At 42.8% G+C, this 23,227-nt stretch overlaps 1 protein-coding gene across 1 annotated transcript; it reads right to left on the minus strand.

Moving 5' to 3' along the window:
* Positions 1 to 16,093: 16,093 nt before the first annotated feature.
* Positions 16,094 to 21,508, minus strand: SCG2 (secretogranin II). The gene is made up of 2 exons (XM_001511142.5): positions 21,377 to 21,508; positions 16,094 to 18,451 (listed from the first exon to the last, which is right to left on the minus strand). Exon 2 carries the CDS (start codon positions 18,435 to 18,437, stop codon positions 16,566 to 16,568), a length of 1,872 nt encoding a protein of 623 aa, XP_001511192.1. The 5' UTR covers positions 18,438 to 18,451; positions 21,377 to 21,508; the 3' UTR covers positions 16,094 to 16,565.
* Between the last annotated feature and the right edge of the window lie 1,719 nt (positions 21,509 to 23,227).

Genomic DNA, 23,227 nt, shown 5'->3' on the forward strand with positions numbered 1-23,227 from the left:
CAGACCAGTGGCGGAGCCATGATTAGAACCCGTGACTCCCAGGCCCCTGTTCTGTTCACTACACCATGCTGCTTAGTATCCTGTGTGATGACTGCCACGTATTTCTTTTGCTTCTGTGGTGGCGATAGATCTTAGGACCTTAGCGCCTTCAGAAGTTGAAGATGAGCAGGTGAATGAAGAAGTCACACCTCTAACGGATAATGGTAGTTTTCCAGAAGTCTTCCTTCAAAAGCAAACAAAAAAGTCCTGGCCCTGTAGATTTCTTAGTTGGAGGAGAAGGACAAGAAGTGTTTTCTTTGTTTTTATGATGTTTGTTAAGCGCCTACTGTGTGTCAAGTACTGTTCTGAGCCCTGGGGTCGATAAAAGTTAATTAGGTCAGACCCAATCCCTGTCCCACATGGGGCTCACAGTCTAAGTGCTCCAGGTCCACGCTGCTACTCACTTTCTTCACTTTAATTGGTCACTTTATTGCTGACTTTTGATGTTTATGATGTTTATAGGGCACTTATCGGAGAGGTGCTCCTCCAATTCCCATTAACAATGACTTTTTTAATCAATCAGTCAATGTATTTATTGAGTTCTGTTTACTATGTGCAGAACACTGTATTAAGCAATTGGGAGAGTCCAATGCGACAAAATGAGCAGACACGTTCTCTGCCCGTACTGAGCTTACTTTTCTACTGAGTTTCTACGGGGAAAAGAAAGTACCAGTGAAACTAGTGGCTAATTTGGGGATTTCTTTTGGATTTCAATTACTTTCCTTGTCCCTCATTTCCACAGATAATTGAGATTTGCTTGTACTTTTTTTCTTCATCTCCCTTCAAGGCCGAAGCCCAGACTGAATTTTCTGCACTCCTGGCACAGGGAAGAGAAAGGTATACCAAGGAGAAAAATGATTTTTTTCCATTAATAAAGGAGGTGGGAAATCAGATTATAAATTTAATAGTGCATCATTTTAATCCCCTTAATAGCTCATTCAAGAATCATCCGGTCGTTCGTATAGAAAGTGGTGCCTATCAGCGCGAAAATTCCTGATCCGCAAGAAGATTCAGAATATTGAAGAAATTCTTGCATATTTTAACTTTCATTCTCACTTTAAAAGTGGCAGTTTCTTCTGTGCTCTCACTCAACAACTAGCAAATTTGTAGTTTCAGCAAATTCAGCACATGTGTCCGTGCATTTTCATTTTGATTCAGAGGTATAGTCTTCCTTGGGTTCAAAGTCAATACTGCTGATGGGGAGATTACAGCTATGAGCGTCACTGAGAAGCAATCGCTTGCCCACACTGAACCCATAAAAATATAGCGGCACCCTTTTTCTAGCCTCATGTCCGTCGGGGTGAGAATTGCTACACACCACTGCACACGGTAAGCCCTCAATATATACGATTTATTGATTGATTGATTAAGAGGGAAATGGTAGATTTCCTGCCAACCAATGATGATGTTTTTCAGACGTCAGTCCATCGTATTTATCGATCCCTTACTGTGTGCTGAGCACGGTACTAAATGCTTGGGTGGGTGCAATATAACAGTGAACGGACACATTCCCTGCCCGCAACGAGCTTACAGTCTAGAGAGGGAGACAGACATTAATAGAGATAAATAAATTACAGATATATACAAAAGTGCCGTGGGGCTGCGAGGGAGGATGAATAAAGGGAGCAAGTCAGGGTGATGCAGAAGGGAGGGGGGGAAGAGGAACGGAGGGCTCGGTCAAGGTACGGCCTCTCGGAGGGGATGTGTCTTCAAAAAGGCTTTGAAGGTGGGGAGAGTAATTGTCTGTTGGATATGAGAAGGGAGGACGTTCCAGGCCAGAGGCAGGATGTGGACGAGAGATCGGCAGCTAGATAGATGAGATCGAGGTACAGGGAGAAGGTTAACACCAGAGGAGGGAAGAGTGAGGGCTGGGTTGTAGTAGATAGTGGTGTTGGGTTACCCTAAATCATCCACACTCCCTGGATGTGGCAATATGCAATATGGCTGGTAGGGAAAACAGGTGCAGGCTGTGGTCACGGATATAATATCCCTGGGACCTCAACAGCAGCAGACACCACTAGGTGAATTTTGGACTAAGTATTCAGTGAATACATAAATTTGTTTATATATGGGCGTGAGTAATAATAATAATAATAATGTTGGTATCTGTTAAGCGCTTACTCTGTGCAGAGCACTGTTCTAAGCGCTGGGGTAGACACAGGGGAATCAGGTTGGGGCTCACAGTCTTCAACCTCATTTTACAGATGAGGTAACTGAGGCACAGAGAAGTTAAGTGACTTGCCCACAGTCACACAGCTGACAGGTGGCAGAGCTGGGATTCGAACTCATGAGGTCTGACTCCAAAGCCCAGGCTCTTTCCACTGAGCCACGCTGCTTCTCTAGGCATACTTGATATGCCCAAAAGGTGTGGAGTTTGGCTTGGTCCGTATTGAACTGCTGTAGCTGATATCTTGTCCTGCACTGGGATTTTTCTGCTTGGTTTTCATGGGAATGTGTATTCATAAGGAAACTTTAGCTCAGGAACAAGAACAATAGAGAAGCAGCCTGTTGTAGTGGATAGAGCACGGGCCTGGAAGTCAGAAGGTCATGGGTTCTAATCCCGCCTCTGCCACTTGTTTCTGTGTGACCTTGGGTAAATTACTTCTCGGTGCTTCAGTTACCTCATCTGCAAAATGGGGATTAAGACTGTGAGCCCCACATGGGCAAGGGACTGTGTCCAGCCCAATTGTTTGTATCCACCTCCTTGCTTAATACAGTACCTGGCACATAGTAAGTGCTTAACACATACCATATTGTTATTTTATTACTACCAGTAGTAGTATATTAGTAAGCATGGTGGAGGGGAAGGATGGTAATTATGTGTGTGAGACCAATGTGGGCAGATGAAAATTTGAAGGGTCTAAAGACTTCTTGAATGCACCAAGAACTTCACAACACAGTTTAGCATATCATCTTGTCCATTAAATCATGAACTCACTGATGGCATAAGGAACTAAGAAAAATCCTTAAGGAATCGGTTGCATTCTAACTGAGAAAGCTCCTTAACCATAGAATGATGTGAACCCCCCCTAATTTTTCCTCAGCTCTGTCCTAGAGTGATTTTTCCTGAGTGATTTTTCCAGCTGCAAACTGATTTAAGGATGTGGTGGGGTTTTTTATCTCAGTGTTCCATCTTATGTTTTGATGAATTTAGAGTGAATTGCTGGGAATTATAATTAGAGATTTGCTGTGGAGTGGGCATGCATAGAAGAAAAATTTGGAACATACAGGAGGACTATTTAAATTTGTCTTTTCACTTCTAATTTTACGTCTAAAAATCCCAGCAATTCACTTTTGCTTTTGCAGAGGTGTATCCAGGAGGCCACACCCAAATAATAATGATGGTATTTGTTAAGCGATTACTACGTGAAAAGTACTGTTCTAAGCACTGGGGGGATACAAGGTGATCAGATTGTCCCACATGGGGCTCACAGTCTTAATCCCCATTTTACAGATGAGGTAACTGAGGCCCAGAGAAGTTAAGTGACTTGCCCAAAGTCACACAGCTGACCAGCAGCGGAGCTGAGATTGGAACCAGTGACCTCTGACTCCCAAGCCCGTGCTCTTTCCACTGAGCCACGCTGCTTCTGGTTTATAAAGAACCACCAAAGGCTGAACACAGGTACGGCCAAACCCTGACAGGCTTTAAGGTTCTACGATTCTCTGAAACAGGACATCAGAGCAAAGGCAGAGACGATCGGCTTCAAAGGTCACAAAGAACGGCAATCAGCCAAATCAATTTAGTTATCAGCCAAATCAATTTAGTTAATTTTCCACCTCTGTGCTGTGTCATTTTAAGAACTTGAGGCCCTAATGAAGCTTTTGTGTTCCCCCTGTTCCATGCAGAATGAGATTTCAGATTCACTGGTGTTTATCCCCAGAACTCTGCTCTGTGGTACCAGCCCGAGACCCATCATTTTTTTAGTTGTTGTTCTTCGAGAATGTGAGTGGGGCTCTCGGGTGGTTTTAAGGGCAGGTGAAGCCAACCCGCCATTATTGAATCCTGTCCCCTTCACCACCTCTCCAAGGGTGGAGATCATCAGGTGACTCTCCCTGCCCCCCTTCTCACCCTGGGCAACTTGTATTTCACCGCCCTGGGTTGAGTGATTTGAAGAGCCTAGCTTTCGGCCGCTGTGAAATTTTCTGCCCCTTAAACCACCCTTCCCTAGATCAGACCTGACCCAGTGTGGATTCCTATTGTCCTGTTTCAGGACTTACTAAGAGAACTTCACCCAGTGAACACACCCTTTGTTATGACATTGGATTCCTGGCTTTTCAAAAATCAAAGGAACTGTCGAGCCTTCAAATGACCAGCCCTGCTTCATCTGTCCCTAAAACCAGCACTGACCCCACTCCCGACAACAACAAAAATGGGTCTTTAGATGGTACTACAGAGCAGAATGCCGGGGATAAACTGTATCTGTCAGAAAAGTCCCACTATAAATTGTGTTCCACATTTTTCACAGTCACATCTCTTGGTTCTGGTGGCATATCAAAACATCATCCTTTTTACTTGAGTGGCCTCTAACTCGATATATTTTGGGAAAATCACGCAATATGCTTACCTTCTCACACTCCGTAACGGCTCAACAAGGCATGCTTCGTGAGAACTTGCTTCCTACTGATTCAGACCTCCCATGTGCAATGTTCTGTGTGACTTACTTAACGGAGAACAATTTTAGACGCCTGTAAAGTGCTTAGGTGCTATGGTAATGAACTTCATGTAAATTGTTATTGAAATGGAATATAAACAGCATGTGCCTCTCACAGGGTTTACTGATTTAGTACCTTTATCGCTGGATTCTCCGGCAATTAAGGCTTCAGTGTAAGATGATTTAGGGGAAATCATGAGGCCATTAAAAAGAATTAGCCAAATGATCTGGGCTTCAGGTGAGTGTGAAATACATGCATAAAGAGACAAGAGAAGGAAAGAAAAATGGAGGGGAAGACCGACTCAGAGGGGAAGATGGGGATGGAGAGTGGAAGAAGGAGGAGCAGACATGGGGGGAGAGAGACACTCAGATGGACATGAGGAAGATCGAAGGAGATGGAAATCTGCTTTGCATGACACTAGTGCTCGGTCCTATTGCCATCATGACCGTGAAGGCTAAAAGTGGCTGGATTCTTTGCGGGATCCATCTCTACATGGATATCCCACTGACACGTCAAACTAAAGATGTCCAAAACAGAACTCCTCATCTTCCCACCCTAACCTTGTCCTTCCCGTGATGTCCTCCCATCAGGGTAGACAACACCAATATCCTTTCTATCGCACAAGACCGTAAAATTGGCGTTATTCTCAACTCATCTCCCTCATTCAACCCGCATAGTCAATCTGCCACCAGATCCTTTCAGCTCAATCTTCACAGCATCGCTAAAATCCATTCTTTCCTCTCCATAAAAACTGCTACGATGCTGGTCCAGGCACTTATCCTATCCTGTCTTGATTACTGCATCAGCCTCCTTGCTGACCTCTCTTCTTCCTTTCTCTCCCTTCTCTGGTCCATACTTCACTCTGCTGCCCGGATCATTTTACTAAAAAAAGTTCAGTCCACATCTCTCCACTCTTCAACAACCTCCGGTGGTTGCCCATCCACCTCCTCAACAAAGAGAAAGTCCTTACCGTCTGTTTTAAAACATTCAATAAAAATAATAGTAATTATTATGAAACTTGTTAACTGCTTGCTGTGTTCCAAGCACTGTTCTAAGCGCTTGGGTAGATACAAGTTAAGTTGACACAGTCTCTGTCTCACATTGGGCTCACACTCTTCATCCCCATTTTTTACAGGCGAGGGAACTGAAGCACAGAGAAGTTAAGTGATTTGCCCAAGGTCACACAGCAGACAAGTGGTAGAGCTGGGATTAGAACCCTTGACCTTATGACTTCTAGGCCCGTGCTCTGTCCACTGCAACATGTTGCTTCTAAATCAGCTCACCACTCCATCCCCCCACCTTACCTCACTGATGTCCTATTACAAACAAGTCTGCACACTTTGCTCCTCCATCTGTCTCACCGCTGACCCCTGGCCTAAGTCCTCCCACTGATCTGGAACTCCCTCCCCTTCCATATACAACAGACCAGCACTCTCCCCACCTTCCAATTCGTATTAAAATCACATCTCTTCCAAGAATCCTTGTCTAATTACACCTTCTTTTCTCCTACTCCCTCTCCCTTCTGCACTGCCTATCCATGTGAATCTGTACCCTTTTCATACTTGACATTCATCCCACCCTCAACCCAGCAGCTCTTATCTACATATTTGTAATTTATTTATTTATATTAATATCTGACACCCTCCCCCCCCCCAAAAAAACAACAACTGTAAGCTCCTTGTGGACCGGGAACGCGACTACCAACTCTGTTATATTGTACTTTCCCCAGTGCTTAGTATAGTGAGCATAATGAACACTTAATAAATAACAGTGATTGATTGTTTGCAGTGTGTAGTCTGAGATGGCACCAGCAGCATACAAGTAGGCAGAGAAAGGGGGGAAATCAGTCATGTCTCCCATGGGCCACTTTGGCCACATACTCCTCCTCCAACAGATCGCTCCTCAGAGACTGAAGGTGAGACCACATGAAAACATTTCAAAGTGCGGCACTGGAAGTTTAAATTCCTGGAAATGAGACAAGATGAGACCTTAGACAAGACACAGGACTTCCCTGAGCTCTACGTTACTCCATACAGAATGGATGATTAAGGAAGACTGACCAGTTTTCTACTTCACAGGGGTAACACCATTAGAATGTATTTTAGACTCCTCAAGTGAACATTATAGTGTGTTTACTTGAAACTTATTTAGCTTTGGAATATGGATGCATAAGTGTGTGTGTGTGTGTGTGTGTATTTGTGTGGGGGGGGTGGGAGCTTCCACTGCAAGCTCCAGTTGCCTTGCAGATGACTCTGAGGTGGCTTTGGATGGGAGAGCTGGGGCCTCCAGAAGTGTGTGTCTGTACAACTTTGCTTCCATATTCTGCAGTCCTGTCTCCTGGGAGAGCAAGACTGTAGTAACACTAGCCACGTGAGGGAGGCAGAAAAGGGGACTTTTGTTTCCCCTTGATCTCCCCACCTGAATGCCGTTCACACAATCTCAGTTCCGGTCTCTCCACCCCATCAACAGGAAGGAAACTTGGCCTTCAGCCAAGACCAATGAGATTCACAAGGATCCCATTTTTTTCAGCCGTGGTGTACATCTTAAAAACATGGAGGTCTTGTGCCAGTGAGATAAGCCTAAAGCTCCCTTTGGGACTCTGCACTTCCTTCTCTCTCCCTCTCTACTCCTTGACCTCCACTCTCTTTTCCCTCCTTACCCCCACCTCCAGGGCCACCCAGACTTCTCCGCTCCATATTCCCACAACCTCTCCCTTCCGGATCTCCCTTCCTTCTCCATTCCACATTCTTTCCCAACCCCCTGTGCCTCCTCTTTCCCTATCCCTCTTGGCCTTTGTGTCTTAACCTTTGCGTGTTTTGGTGTTTGAGTTTCTGTTTGTCTCCCTACTTGCATGCAGTGTATGGATTTTTGTTAGTGGTAATATATATTACAAAATCTCTCGGGAGCAATTCATTTTAACCAAATACAATCTTAATGATATGAATCCCGGTAGTAATATTTTTAAGGTCAATAAAAGTGACCGTGCATTAAGATTAATGCGAACTGCCGTTATTGAAAGGGTGCTGAGCTAAATCTGAAAGAGTTCAGGTTGGCATTCAATTTCCCAAGGTTAAAACATGAAAATGCTTTTTTTCTGGTCTAACAGATTCTAAAGCAACCGGTGCATTGTTTAATATCACATAGCAGAATGGCTCAATAGCATAACCCTGACTCTTTTGCTCCTGGGCCTGCTACCATAGCAACCTGTTGGTTCAGGACTGAATCGCTGGATCTTGGCTAAAGGAGATGGGTTTTATGTTAGTTCTGTGAATGTGGAAACAAAAACAGGCAATTATTTTTTCTGGGCTTTTTTTTTCTCATATAAAGCATTGGAAGCTGGAATTTTTCAATTAGGTATATCAATTAAAATTAAATTTTAAGGACATGGTGATGAGCTCAAGATTGCGTAATCTCCCTTAGGAAGCTGGAAAAAAATGAACATCATTATATTAGACTTTTCTTAAATAAGACGTCATATCTTTAGTAAACGAGAAGAGGCGAGGATCTTTAGCCCCAGGGTGATAAACATTCCTCTTTGTAATGTATGCAGAGGAACTTAACCTGTACAGATATTTCATTCATTCAGTAGTATTTATTGAGCACTTACTATGTGCAGAGCACTGTACTAAGCGCTTGGAATGTATAATTCAGCAGCGGATACAGATAATCCCTGCCCAATGACGGGCTCAGATATTTCTCCATAGCTTTTATTATTTCCACGTTTTTTTTAAATTTCCACTGGAATCATAAATGTGTAACCGAACTGGCTTCCTTTTAAGGAATAGTCAATGAAATTGCAACTCAAGAGTGATGAAATAGGGTCATGAAAGAAAGAATGTAATAAGCACTATCTAAAGAGAAATAGCAACATATTAGACCCAGTGTTTTGGAACCATGATTTATGTATTTCAAACTAGAACCAAGATGAAAGGTCTACATCTTAAGCAGGTGTATGAGAGGTTAAAAAAATAGAGGAGAGAGGCTGCATCAAAACAAGAAACTGGGCGTAATGCAAATTTTAGCAGCTCTCCTTTCCCCAGAAAATTGCAAGAGCCCAGTCTGCAGAAGGTGAAGGAAAGGGCAAAGAGTGACCTTTAAAATTGATTTTAAAGCATACCCATTCTTGCTTCTCTTTTACACATTTCACACTTGTTATCCTTTGTTCTTCTGCCCTGAAGTTAGCTTATGACGAAGATCAAATTTTGGAGAGCATGTAAACGAAATTCACAGTGTGTGGTCATTGTACTTGAACCCTAATCCTCTCACCAATCCATCCATTCCCCCTCCCCCTCGTAGTTATTGTCTTTATCCCACAAACCTCTGTCTTTCTCAGAACATTCTCTCCCACCCCTCAAGCTGCAAGCTTTCATCTACCATCACCTCCTTTCTGAAAGTGTTTTCAGGTGTGTCTATCTCTGCACGTGTGACTTCCTTCTAAATTCGTGTGCATAGCTATACTTCTAAGTGTATACTTCTTTGTGGGGGTGTCTGTGTGTACTCTGTGTGGCTGTAGGTCCTCTGGGTCACTGTAGGTCTGTTTAGGTGTGTCTAGATGTGTTCGTATTGAATAGGAGCGTATGGGTGTGGGCCTGGGCTGCCAGGGTCACCTTCAGATGATTTTTGGACGGTAAACTCACTGTGGAAAGGGAACTCGCCTACCAATTCTGTTCTATGGTACTCAGTAAGTGCTCAATAAACCCGATTGATTGATTGATTCCTGACAGGTGTAAAAGTGGAGAAGGATTGGCTCTCAGTGCCCAGCTTCAGGGAGTAAAATAGACAAGAATTTAACCTAAATCCTGCTTCCAGAAATTTCCCTCCTCCCCACACCCAAACCCTCTTCGTAGATAATTTTCACTATGAAGGGGCTAATTGGGCGGGCTGGGCTTGGAGGAACAATATTTAGACCCAGATAGCAATCAGCACTTCCTGTTCAGGTGGGAGGAAGTGAAGACTGGGACTCTACTGGTGCCAACACAAGTGATCTCTAGACTGTAAACTCACTGAGGGCAGGCAATGTGTCTGTTCATTATATCGTACTCTCCCAAGCGCTCAGTACAGTACTCTGCACACAGTAAGTGCTCAATGAATACGATTGAATGAATGATTGTGGGTTTGGGCTGAGAGGAGATTTGAACTGCCTGAGAGGACTGAATCAGTAAGGCCCGGAGAAAGGACAGAGTGGGTGAGGAATGGGAGACATTCAGTGATTGAGTGGAGTCTCTCTTCCACAAGCAATCAGTAGTGGGGAGGGGGCCGGGAGTGCTAAGGGTGAGTCCTTCAGTGGAAAGAGGTGGACTGATAAAAGGGATAGGAATTGTGATAATAGTATGTTGATAACCTTATTTAGATTAGATTTAGATTAGCATATTTTGGACACATAATCAGGAGGACTAATTCTCTGGAGAAGACGCTAACGCTAGGAAAAGTCCAGGGAAAACGTGGAAAAGGCAGACAGCAGCTAGACGGATAGAGACCATAACAACGGTAATGGAAGAACCACTAAAAAGGTTGTGGATTCTGGCAGAGGACAGGACGTTCTGGAGAAAGTATAACCACGGAGTCACTGTGCATCGGAAATGACTTGGCGGCACTTAATAATAACATTATTTAGCACCATAGAATATGTATTACCGTAGCAGAGAAAATCCAGATGTGCCATTTTGTCAAGAATGTCCTCTCCCATTAATTTGCTGTTTCTATTGCTGTCAAAGAGTTCTAAAACCAAATTTTCATCATGAAGCCTGTCATAGAAAATTTCACTTCAATTGTATTTAAGGGAAAGATGCTGTAAGTTATTATTCGTGAAGTCTTAACTAAGCCCCAAGTGTAGCATTTTCATAATTATACTTCCCACTAGTACATTATGTGGGAGCCCCAGCATATTAATATTCAGATTGATATCTATGGAAGGGTACTTAAAAATAAAGTTAATTATTAAGAAAAAAATGAATTAAAATCAAACTGGCAAATTTTGTTTCTAAATCTCTTGACAAAAATAAAGCGGCATAATAGTTTGTCCAGAAAGCAAAGTTTTTGTAAGATCTAATTTAGTGAAGACTATCACAGGGAGTGATCTTTTCTCTGTCTGAGAACATGAATCTGGTAAACTTAAAGGAAAATATCAAACACAAACATCCCAGGACCATCCGGATTCAACAACCTTAACACCAAGACTACCCATTAATGTCCAGACTCCCTTTATCCACAAATTCCTGAAAGCATTGTCTCCCAAGAATGGATGTTCTCAGTTCCAGAGCTAATCATGTTTTTTGCCTTGCGGGTGGAAACCAGGGCTTTTTACCGGCATTACGTCTCCCAGTTTGGATTATTTTGTTGGTAGATGTGGGACTTCCTTTTCCAAAGGGATAGGGAGGTGGACTGTAGGGAGGCAAAAGTCTGCCTGGAAGACGGAGCAGGGACTAAGTTATATGAAAGCAAGCATGTGATCGTGCTCCAGTGGCTTGCAGGAGGGAAAGGAATTCAGAGAGGCTTTGTTTCCATAAAACCCTAAATGAAACAGTAATCATTTTGAAATGGGAACTTTGCAGAGGCTGTGGAGCTAGGAATAGTCCTGGCCATGCGTTGCTTGGAAGGGGAAGTGTCCTGTTAATGAACTTTGGGTAATGAAGCTGTGTAATACGCCCCATGGACGATTCTGCAGGGGTCTACAGGGCTCCATTCCTCCCCACTACGGAGGACTCAATCTGTTGCGGGGGACTCAATCTGTTGGCCACTGCCAGTCAGGGGGAGACCACAGGTTCTGGTGCTCATTTGCCCAGTGAGAGTAGAGGAGATGGTTTAATGGTATTTAGTGTTATTTGATAAGCGCTTACTATGTGCAGGGCACTGTTCTAAGCATTGGGGTAGATACAGGGGAATCAGGTTGTCCCACGTGGGGCTCACAGTCTTCATCCCCATTTTACAGATGAGGTCACTGAGGCCCAGAGAAGTGAAGTGACTGGCCCACAGTCACATAGCTGACAAGTGGCAGATCTGGGATTCGAACCCATGACCTCTGACTCCCAAGCCCGTGCTCTCTTTCCACTGAGCCACGCTGCTTCATACGAATGGTCTTCTGTATAGGAAGAGACACTATTCCTTTATTAATCACCACCATATTTTTCCACCCACTAAATCCTTCTCCTAGAGGATGATTGATGTCTACGTCAACAATTCACTTCTGTTCTCTTGAAGTTCTGATTTGTTCTCTTGAGTGAAAAGGGTGATCTCGGAGGAAGGATGAGATTGTGTTTTATAAGACTTAAGTAGTGTGGCCTAGTGGAAAAACATGGTCCTGGGAGTCAAGAGACCTGGGTTCTAATGTTGCCTCTGCCAGTTGCCTGCAATGTGACCTTGGGCAAGTCACTTAATTTATCTGTGCCTCAGCTGCCTCATCTGTAAAATGGGGATTCAGTAGCTGTTCTTCATTCTCTCTAGACTGCGAGCATTGCGTGGGACAGGGACTGAGTCTGAACCGTTTATCTCACATCTACCCCGGTGCTTAGTACAGTTTAAGCACTGTACAGTGCCAAGACCCATAGTAAGTACTTAACAAACACCACAGTCGTTATCGTTATCATCACTTTAGAAAAGTGCTGCTATAATAACACCACTGAAGGATGTTGGGGAAGCAGCATGGCTCAGTGGAAAGAGCCTGGGCTTCGGAGTCAGAGGTCATGGGTTCGACTCCCGGCTCTGCCACTCGTTAGCTGTGTGACTGTGGGCAAGCACTTAACTTCTCTGGGCCTCAGTTACCTCATCTGTAAAATGGGGATTAAAACTGTGAGCCCCACGTGGGACAATCTGATCACCCTGTATCCCCCCAGCGCTTAGAACAGTGCTTTGCACATAGCAAGTGCTTAACAAGTACCACCATTATTATTATTATTATTATTAAAATAGCCCAGATATTTGGTAGAGAGTGGTCTAACTAGTCTACCTGGATTATTTATTTACCTTACTTTGAAAAATATTCCTTCCAGAGAAAGAAAAAGGCTGTTGAGCTAGATGTATATCATATCCAAGTTTCTAAATTCTACATTTTCCAGTAGCGAAAGGTGCAGCGATCATGTGCCGAAAAGGTGCTGGCTATGTTTTATAGTTCCATAGAAGAGTCAGGGGTGATGCTATCTCTTAGCACAAGATTAGATGTAGTGTTTTTTGGTTTGGGTAATTTTTTTTCCTTGTTGTTGGCTTTTTTGTGGTATTTAGCCCACATCTTACCAGTTGCTTTCTATTTTCTGATTAGGCAATCCTCTCATATTCCCAAATTCCCTAGTATTATAAAATTATAGCTATTTTGGTATTTTCACAGATATACAGGGAAATTATAGTTATTTTTCCTCAATGGCAAAAAAATTACTGTTATTATATATTTTATGGAGATTAGTCACATGCTGATATGAGTCATATTCAGCTAATGCTGTTTGTGCGAGGATTATTATTTTTAAGAGTTAGAATAGTTGGAAATTCTATGAGTTGGGATCAGTGCGATTGTGAATTGTGAAAAGAATTTTGCAAAGGAAAATGGCAATAGTAATGCAGCTTCCCAGGAACTTTTTGTTTGGTTGGGGTTGAAGATGCTTTTTATCTTGCCTATTTTTTACATCATCTGCCTTCTCGAGGTCTTAAAAGCATGGTCTTCACTAGAGTTTTCTGAAAGCCATATCCAGGTGCATAATACAGTCTCGAGGACCCTCTGTGGATTTTCCAATAATTAGCATATCTATGTCTGCAGAGACTCTGCCATTCATTCAATCGTATTTATTGAGTGCTTACTGTGTGCAGAGCACTGTGCTAAGCTATTTCCAGATCATTTTCAAGTTCAAAATTTACTGGGTCTCTGAAGGTTGTCGCGTTTTATTTTTTTCTCTTAATTGATTAAGGAATTCATATATGCCCAGCAGTTTCTGAACGGATCAGAAACAGGCTCTGTCCAACATGGGGTTCACTAGAGGGGTAGGTATTACCGTCTCCAGTTTACAGATGAAGAAGCTGAGGTCCAGAGAGCTTGTGATTTGTCCAAGGTCACACAGCAGGGATTGAAACTCAGGTCTCCTGATTCCCTGTCCTTGAGTCTGCCTCCCACACTGCTCTTCTCTATTCTTTCACACCCACAGACTGAGAGACTCCAAGTGCTTAGTACAGTGCTCTGCAGTAAGCGCTTAATAAATATGACTGAATGAATGATTGAATGACCCAGATCTCCTACATCAAAAGTAAGCAGCAAAGAAAGAAATGCATTAATGCTCTTAATATCATTTTCTGTAGGAAATTAAACTCTGTTTACCTTTCTTCCTCTTAACATAACAATCGTTTGGGCGGGTATAGCCCCCAATTAATTGATATTTGCACTCCTTGACCGCGTCCTGTGACTGTGTTCCTGAGATTCTGAATGGAGGAGACACTCAAGTGTCAGCTTGCAGGTTCCGTCGCTGTGATTTAGGGTCTAGTATTATTCTTCCCAAGCCATGTAGTGCTTGACCCCCACTGGATTGCTGTTTCACCGTCCTGGAAGTTCAGTTTGGAGAAGAATCCTGGTGTCCTCAGCCTCCTTGGCTTAATGAGACACCTGGCCTGCCCTCCCTCCTATCCCCTACCAAGAGGTAGATGTTGGATGCTATTTTTAGCTCTTGAATTGGCAGTGAAATCCAGCCTTATCATCCCCGGCAGCTGGTGCTTTGTAGGGTGAGCAAGAAGCTTCTTCATTCACTATCCAGCCCTTAGAACAGTGCTTGGCACATAGGAAGGGCTTAAAAAATACCATAATCATTATTATCTAGCTCTGGGAAGTTTGGGTGGCACAGGCTTCCTTAGGGCCTTATCAATTGTGATATTTGTTAAGTGCCTACTACATCCCAGGCACTGTACTAAGCACTGGGGTAGATAATAATAATAGTAATAATAATAACCGTGGTATTTGTTAAGTGTTTACTATATGCCAGGCACTGTACTAAGTGCCGGGTAGATACAGGATAATCAGGTTGGACACAGTCCTTGTCCCACACAGGACTCAAAATCTTAATTCCCATTTTACAGATGAGGTAACTGAGGCACAGAGAGGTGGACCGATTTACCCACAGTCACACAGCAGACAAGTGATGAAGCTAGGATTAAAACCCAGGTCCTTCTGACTCCCAGGCCTGCTCTCCATCCACTAGGCCACGCTGCTTCTCTGCATCACCCATAGTTAGGCGGTGGACACCAGAATTCCCGTGATCAGTCCACAGAGCACAGAGTCCACTAAGTGACCACTTAGGGTTTTTTTTTTAAATCCCTATCTGAGTTTTACAAGAACCATTTCATGTTTTGAAATGACACATCACCATGGGTGTATCCAGGCAGGAGGAGGGGGAAGCAGCCCATTCAGTAGATACAAGTTGGAGCAATTACATCAGAAAAAGAGGGCAGCTCATGCCAGAGAGGAAGATGTTTCATTTCAGCAATACCAGTGGCATGGCCACAGCCCACCTGAAGTTCCCTCACAGGCTGCCATGTTCAAGAGAATGTTTGAGAAACCTCCTCTCCACCTTTCCTTTTCTGATTCACCCACAGAAGGACATCCTGATTGTCCTCTTCCCCTCAGCAAACTCCTGAGCATATCTGCCTTCCTTTGTAATTTCCTCCTTAAACCCACTCCCACACCTGTTGTCTTTCAGAACCACCTCCCACGGGGTTTCTGAAATGTCCTTAGCATCGCTCCCACCCTCTTCCCCAAACTCTCCATGGTTTTACAAAATTCCTCACAGCCTCATAAGACTTAGCTTAAAATTCCCGCTGGGTTTTCAGCTGCCCTGACACAAACGTCCGCAAGTTCGTAGCATCACCTGCCATTGCAAGTGATGATGTATGTTCATCTTTCAAAAGTATCCTCCATTTTTCTCTGCAAAAACCCCACCCTTATTTCCTTTCCTCCCCCGTTTCCTGCAGTAATTAGTCTCCTCCTTGGTTGTGGTGAATGTCCTGGTTTGACAGGGTCTTTAGTTTGAGAATCCTCCCCTACTTGACTGTCTGCTCCTTGGGGACCTAGAATGCATCTCCCAACTCTATTGAATTGTATTTTCCCAAGCGCTTTGTACAGTGTGTCACACACAATAAGCACTCAAAAATACTTTTGATGGAGAATCATTCATCTAAATACATGATCATCAATTGAAGTAGCCTCTGTTTGTTGTGTAGTGAGGTATGTATTGGGCATGAAATTTGGAAATGCTAAGACCCAGGAGTCAGGTAGCATATTTCTATGATTCTGCTTCTTGGATTGGCTGTGAAATATGTTGTTTTTGTCCATTTTTTCATTTTGTTCATTTTTACAGCAGATAGAAGTCCCAGGAGCATGGGTAAACTCCAGCTCAGTCACATCATCCTTTAATTAACCATTACAAAGAAGCAAAACGGGTCCAGAAATAATATTTAATAATCAACAGTAAAACACACAATAGAAAAAGGCTGGTAAATAAAACTAAATATATATATATATATATATAATGCTTTATTTTTCTCCAGGACTTCACAAAACACTACAGACAGTAACAAAATAATTCAATTTAAAAAACTTTAAAGATAGTAACCAGATGCTCTTCATTTTACGTGGTCATCAACAAAGTCATGGTCATTAGCTTCTGCGACACATTAATTAATATCAAACTTCTTCCTTAAAACAACTGACATGATTTATTTTTATACAGGAGTAATAACATATACACATATCCATAAACGATAGAACAGCTCAGAGTAAGTGAAGCAGACTTTCCAGGGGCAGGCCTCCATCTGCCTGTACGCCACTTAGAGTAATTACAACTGAAATAGGGGAGAAGATACCACACTGAAGAGAAATAATACGTGGGACGTGGGCAGTCGGTGGAAGCATCTCACATATTTTCCATAGCTCTCTTATTCATGTGCCCTCTTCCCTTTTCTGATTTTTCTTGGTTGAGGTATTCCAGAACCTTCATTAACATGTCTTCATCCAGATACTGTCCGTTTTGGGTGTCGTCATTCTCCTGGACCAGGGAAAGCCTTTTGTTGGCCAAGGCGAGTTTCTCCGACTCTTGAGAACCCAGTTGACTTAAGTGGTCCTTGATGGCCTGTTCAATCTGGTCTTCTTCCTGTTGCTCGTCTTCAGAGGAAACTGACACCGGGACACGTTTCATCTGGTTGGAATTCATAACTTCGGGGTATTTTGCTAACATCTTGGCTAAATAATCTCCTAATTCTTCGTCCTTCCCATTCACGTTTTCGTATTCCATGGGTCTCCTCTCCTGATCAGTTAGCCAGGGAGCCTTGGGGGCCTGGTGTCCTCTGGGTCTTCCGGGCATGTAAGTTAGCCGTGGCAGAACGTTTTCCCGACTAAGCTGCTTTCCGAAGAATGCGGGATTCTGATTGGCCACATTATCTGTCCCTAAAATATTGAGAATGTCTTCAATGTTGAGGCTTTCGGGAAGGGCATCTGGCCCAGCGTTGGCGGGTGGCTTTGGGTAACCATTCTTGGAGTTCGTCTTACTCTGGAACACCTCTGGGTGGTCGAAATCGGCTTCTGAGGTTTCATCTGTGTCGTCTGGGAGTTCCGAGTCCTGCTCCGTTTCCATTCGCTCCCTTGGCTTCTCTCCAACTTTGAGCATGTCGATCAAGTCTTCAGGTGGAATCTGCAAATTCCTTGAGATTTCAATCAGCTCATATATAGCCTGAGGATCAAGTCGTTTTTCTAAAACCTTCGTGGCCCTCTTTTCCTCATTTTGGCCACTCCTTTGCCTCCCATTTCCAGCCCCATTCATGATTTTTTTCAAATAATAATTCATTAACCGAGAGACCTCATCTGAGAGCTGATCCTTATTTTCCTTCCTAATGTCTTCATCCAGTAAACCTGACTTCCCCGAACGCTTCATTTCATCATCGACTTCCTCTTCATTTTTCTCAATTTCCTCTTTGCTGTCCCGCACCTCTTCTTGAGTTTGACTTTCCACTTTCTCCTCTATTGGGTTCCAGTCTTCTCCACCCACTACATCTTCATAGGCAATATTATTGACTCTGTAGATGTCGTCTTCGTCGTCAGCATACAGCTTCTGTTCCTCGTCGAGCCTTTCGCGCTTGCGGTTGCTGGGTTCAGTCAGCTTCCCCAGTTCCTGGAAGACCGACTCTAAAGTAGCCAGACTCTGGGGAGTGTACTGCTCTTCCACTATTTCATTAGTACGCTTGAAAGGGTTGTCTCTGGTGCTCTCTTCATACAAGCGGGGGAGTTTGGTGTGCCTGTGCCTTCTCTCCGGCCATTGCTGGGACTCATAATCATCGCTCACTTCAATGGGGAAGCTTTTGTCTGAACTTAAGGGGTAGGCTTTGTTTTCTTTTGAGGCTGCTTTGGACTCTTTCTCAGCTTGCCTCAAGGCCTCCAAGATTATTTGCATCCACTGCGACTCATCTTCACTTAAAGAATCCTTTAAACTGTCTGCCAAGTGACTCTGATCTTTGATTTCTTTCTGCTGAAATGGAACTTGGATTCCTTGGAAGGAATTATAGTCTGGAATGCTTTCTCCTTTATTAGCTTGCTGTCTGAGACTTTCTAAATACTCCAAAGCCTTGATCATATCAGGGCTGGGGAACCTTTGTAAATTTTTAAATCTATAGTCTGGGTCTTTCTGAAGCAGCTGGTAATGTTGAAATGAAGCTGCATCGACACAACAGATTAGGAAAAATAGAGGGGTGAGAGACAAGGCTGCTCCAAGCCAGGAGGTCTTAGCATCTGCCATGTTTGAAATATTTCCTTGAAATAAAGAAAAGAACAGTTAACAAAATGGATGAGGGTAGAAAAAAATGCTAAAACAAAAGAAAACATGGGCTTCTTGATGGAATAGATGGGAGGTCACATTTCTCAATGGGAATTTTTGATAAAGTAGTCCCAATCTAGTAACATTTTGAGAGAAATGGAAACCTTATGGAAATCAGGGGCATTCTGATTGGGACTTTAAAAGGAATAAAGAAAGTACAACACTTGAGGGACAATAATTGGAATCAGGGTGTTGGCTGAAGAAATTGACAGTGTGACAATGTCCAGACTCTATGTGTGTGTGTGTGTGTGTGTGTGTGTGTATTTTTACAGGGAAGTGACCCTCGAATGAATCCAAATGACTTTCCCATGGACATCTCTTAATAGAATCAATAAAAACTGTGTGAGAAGATGAATCAGAATTCTGTGATGATGCAACCAAATGGCATTAGTGAATGGAATGATCTGGTAAAGATCATAAGCTTGAATTCTCACTGGAACAGGTTGTAAATGATAGCCTCTGATAAAATTTTATTAAAAAGGAATCTTTTTTGATTCAGAAACTCTAAATCTCTTTTGCCAATGTCAACTGAGATTTAAAAAAAACCAAACCCGTAGCCCTTCTTAATCAGAGAAATTGTCGATCCTTTGACATTATGATAAAAGATTGAATTTAAATGAGTAAAAAAAAAAAGACTAGGGTATACATTTTGACTATTCATGTCTCTATCCATTTTTTTTTCCATTTTGATTAAGTTACTTTATCAGCACTGAATAGAGTGTAGTAAATAATAGCTGCTGTAGAAATAAAATTAGTGTTCTTAAACAGTTCTATTTCTGGTCTCATGAATATACAAACCAGCTTTTCTTATGACTATATTTATTTCTGGAAAACCTGTGAAAAACATCCTCTTTGAATGACTCATATTAGACATTCTCAAAATAACCATTACACAGCCCATAATTTAGACAGAATAGAATTTAGATCGAATTAACCATCCTCGATGTTTCCATTCATTTCGCATCTTCACGGAGAGTAACCTAATATGTAAATTTCAAAGATAGTTTTCTTTTGTTTCGGGTCCCTGTGGAAAGTATCCTTTTGGGAAATGTATTCCCAGCATTTGGGGATCCTCAGATTTGCTCCTACACGAAATAAATACAAAAAGAAATGACCAAATCACCAGTACAGTATCAGTGCCCGCGATAAATCTCACCTTGGCCCAAAAAGTGTTAACCGGGGTTAATTTTGCAACAGGTAAAGTACTGAAAATAAAACTGCATGATTATCAGCTGGTTTTCAGCGTTGCCTAACAGTGTGAGTCAGGTCTTTGTTCTTCCTACGGCCGGATTGGTGGTTAATGCTTTAAACCTTTCTCAGTACATAAGAATGATCTGTTATTCGGCTAAATGCGGGACCTCTTTAAAGATAGATTCCAAATTCTGCCACCTTCAATCCATTCATCAAGTAGAATCCTGTTTATGTCACAAAGGCTCTTTCTGGAACTCTAAATTTCTGAGACTATTCATGGTCAAGTTTCAACCTGCCCGAGTAATTCAATCTGCAAAAGTTTTAGAGTTTTTTGAAAGCAAATCAATGTCTTTTCAGATTTAACCTAATTTTTCATTTCTATTCCACTTCATGAGGTGATATGAAAGCAACTTTGTATTTCTATTTCTTCTGAAATATTTATTATATCAGCCTAACCTTATAGCTATATATTTATTTCTGTAAAATTGCTACCCCAGTGTTTTTTCCCCAGACGAAGGCTGAAGTAGAGTTAACATCATAGGTGGACAAGGGTTAGCTCTTGTCTTCATTCACTAATAGAGCTTCCATTAATTGCAGCGGGAGTTGCTTTTAAAAAAAATAAATCTAGTCCTCTACTTCATATTCCGTCTCCCTCTCAAATCTGAAGACTGCTTCAAGACCTTCAAAGTGCCAGTTTAAGGAAAATAGTGGGCTTTAAAATTTAACTTTTTAAAACTCAGAACTCGAATGAAATGCTCTCCTTTGTTCCATTGGCAGTTCTGGGACTCTCGTATGTAGCAAGAGGAAATAGTTTCTCGGTCAAAATCTGGTACCACAGATTGGATGATCACTAGTCGGAATAAAATAACATTAATAATAGTTTCCATTTCTAGGTGCAAATGGTGATTTTTCACCCTCAGACATCGAAGTGCTCTTCCAGGGTGGATGTGCTTTTCCTTACGGCTGAAACGATCATCATTTTTAATGGACTGTTTAGCATTATCTGAACTATAATAAAATTTCATCAGGGGATAGTGAAAAAAATAAAACAAACAAAACCAAAGCCATTCGCAGCTTGTTCTCCCTTCACTTAAAAAGCGAATCAATAAGGGACCAGTTCAGAATGTGACAGTCCCAGAACAGGATTAGGTGGAGTTGTCTGATTTGTAAGGCAAAAAGCAAAGGCAAACTGTTCCTGTGATTGTCTGCTGGTATGACAGGTTAGCTAAATCGTCTCGGTATCCTAGGCAACCTTTCATCCTGCATATTGAATATCTAAACCAGATCCTGGACGTTTAAGACTATCTCTACAGAAAGAAAATAAAGCTCTAACTGGAAACCACAAATGATATTTTCTACCTTCACCTCTCATCTCCCAGTGAATCAACCGAACGAGGGCGGTAAACTGGTGAACTTATCCATCTTTTAAAAAATATTCTGCATGCCTTCCATCAGAATGGCTTTCTGCTAACAGCATCTCTGATGGAAGACTGGACAAATGGGAGACTTCGGTTTCCGGGCAAAGTGTCCCGGTTGCTGACACGCAGCAGGTTGGCATTCCGTTTTCTCTTTTGGATTAGGCGTGTCGGTGCGTTCTGTCCTTCCTAAATCAGCAAGAGAGGGTGCCCCGAGAGGAAGGTTTTGATGAAGAAAAGGAGGAAATAGCCTACCTGTGATTTAGATGGCCGAGGGAATCCACAACATGGTCTTCCTCTTCTGCCTGCAGTGAGTTCATGGACTGTTTTCAGCACCCGGAGAGCTCCCTCTGCTTAAACCCAACACCACCTGACTCTTCACTGCCACACTGACGTCATTGGCTTGGGCCCAGAGCCCTAGCCCCACTGAGCTTTGTAAGAAAAAAAACAAAACTGAAAAAAATACTAGAGAAAATCTTCATTTTCTCTATTTTTGAACCAATTTTCTTGTCCGCTGACGCCACCTGCCTTTCTGTGGAGAAGACTGCAAGGTTTTCCGCCGGTCTTAGGAAGCGTCGGAGCAAAAAAATCCTTCTTTTGAAGGTGCTTTATCCTTTAGCAAAGATAAAGAAATATCAGACAAGCCCAGCTAATTGCAGGAGCATCTTGTCCATGCATCAGTGTCTTCTTATGGGTGTCTTTGGTCCCAGTGAGAAAGCCTAACGGCAGAGGATTTTTTTTTCTTACTGCTGCATCAAAGAAATGGTTTATGCTTTAAAATATTCATCTTTAAGGAGTCTTTTGAAATAAATACAAGATGTTAGAGGATAAACATAAACATTTTAAGGGTAATATTTTAAGTATTAAGTCTTGTAAGACTCTAAGTTCTCTGTGAGCAAAGGGGTATGTTTATCAACTCTGTTGGATTGTACTGTCCCAAGCGCTTGGTGTGTTGTTCCGCACACGGTGTGGGCTCGATCAATGCCACTGGCTGTCCGATTAAATCCGTGCCCGGTTTTCTCTTTGATATTCCGGGGGGCAGATCGGCTACCACGTGCCCTCTGGGATACCCACGGGATTTCCCTACGTCTCCTGCGCTTAATGAATACCATTAATATTATTATTATTATTAGGGAGATACCTTCACAAATGGCAAGGGCCCGGGTTCATCAGAAGGCTTACCCAGGAAGGGAATAATAATAATAATAATGATGGCATCTGTTAAGCGCTTACTACGTGCCAAGCACTGTTCGAAGCACTGGGGTAGATACAAGGTAATCAGGTTGTCCCAAGTGGGGCTCACGGTCTTAATCCCCATTTTACAGATGAAGTAACTGAGGCGCAGAGAAGTTAAGCGGCTCGCCCACCGTCACACAGGGGACAAGTGGCGGAGCCGGGATTGGAACCCACGTCCTGTGCCTCCTGAGCCTGTGCCCTTTCCACCAAGCCGCACACGGCTCCGTGCACAACTATACTATCTTTCCAAACTGGATGGGAAAGGCGGTCTTTAGGTGCTGTGATGTGGCATCACAGTCGTTAAGAGATAGTCCTTAATAATCACAGTTGTGATATTTAAGTGCTTACTCTACGCTAAAGACAGTACTAAGCTTTGGGGTAGATACAAGATCATCAGTTCCCATGGTCTAAGTATGAGTGAGACCAGATTTTTGAATCCCCGTTTTTGCAGATGAGAGAACTGAGGCACCGAGAAGTGAAGTGACTTGTCCTGGGTCACACAGCAGAGAAGTGGTGGAGATGGGATCAGAACGCAGATTTTCTGACTCCCATCCTTCTCAGGTCTGCCAAGCCTCATCCCTCCTTTCTTTTAAAAAGCCTTCCTTTAAAGTCACCTACTTCCAATATTTACCTGACTAAGCCTCCACCTTCCCGGTCATGCCGCCCCATTAGGATTCATTCATTCAACGGTATTTATTGAGCGCTTACTATGTGCAGAGCACTGTACTAAGCGCTTGGAATGTACAAATCGGCAACAGATAGAGACGGTCCCTGCCCACTGACGGGCTTACGGTCTAATCGGGGGGGAGACGGACAGACAAAAACAATAGCAGTAAATAGAATCAAGGGGACGAACATCTCATTAAAACA

This window comes from Ornithorhynchus anatinus, chromosome 7 (genome assembly GCF_004115215.2).
Source record: "Ornithorhynchus anatinus isolate Pmale09 chromosome 7, mOrnAna1.pri.v4, whole genome shotgun sequence".
In the NCBI taxonomy this organism is placed as follows: Eukaryota; Metazoa; Chordata; class Mammalia; order Monotremata; family Ornithorhynchidae; genus Ornithorhynchus; species Ornithorhynchus anatinus.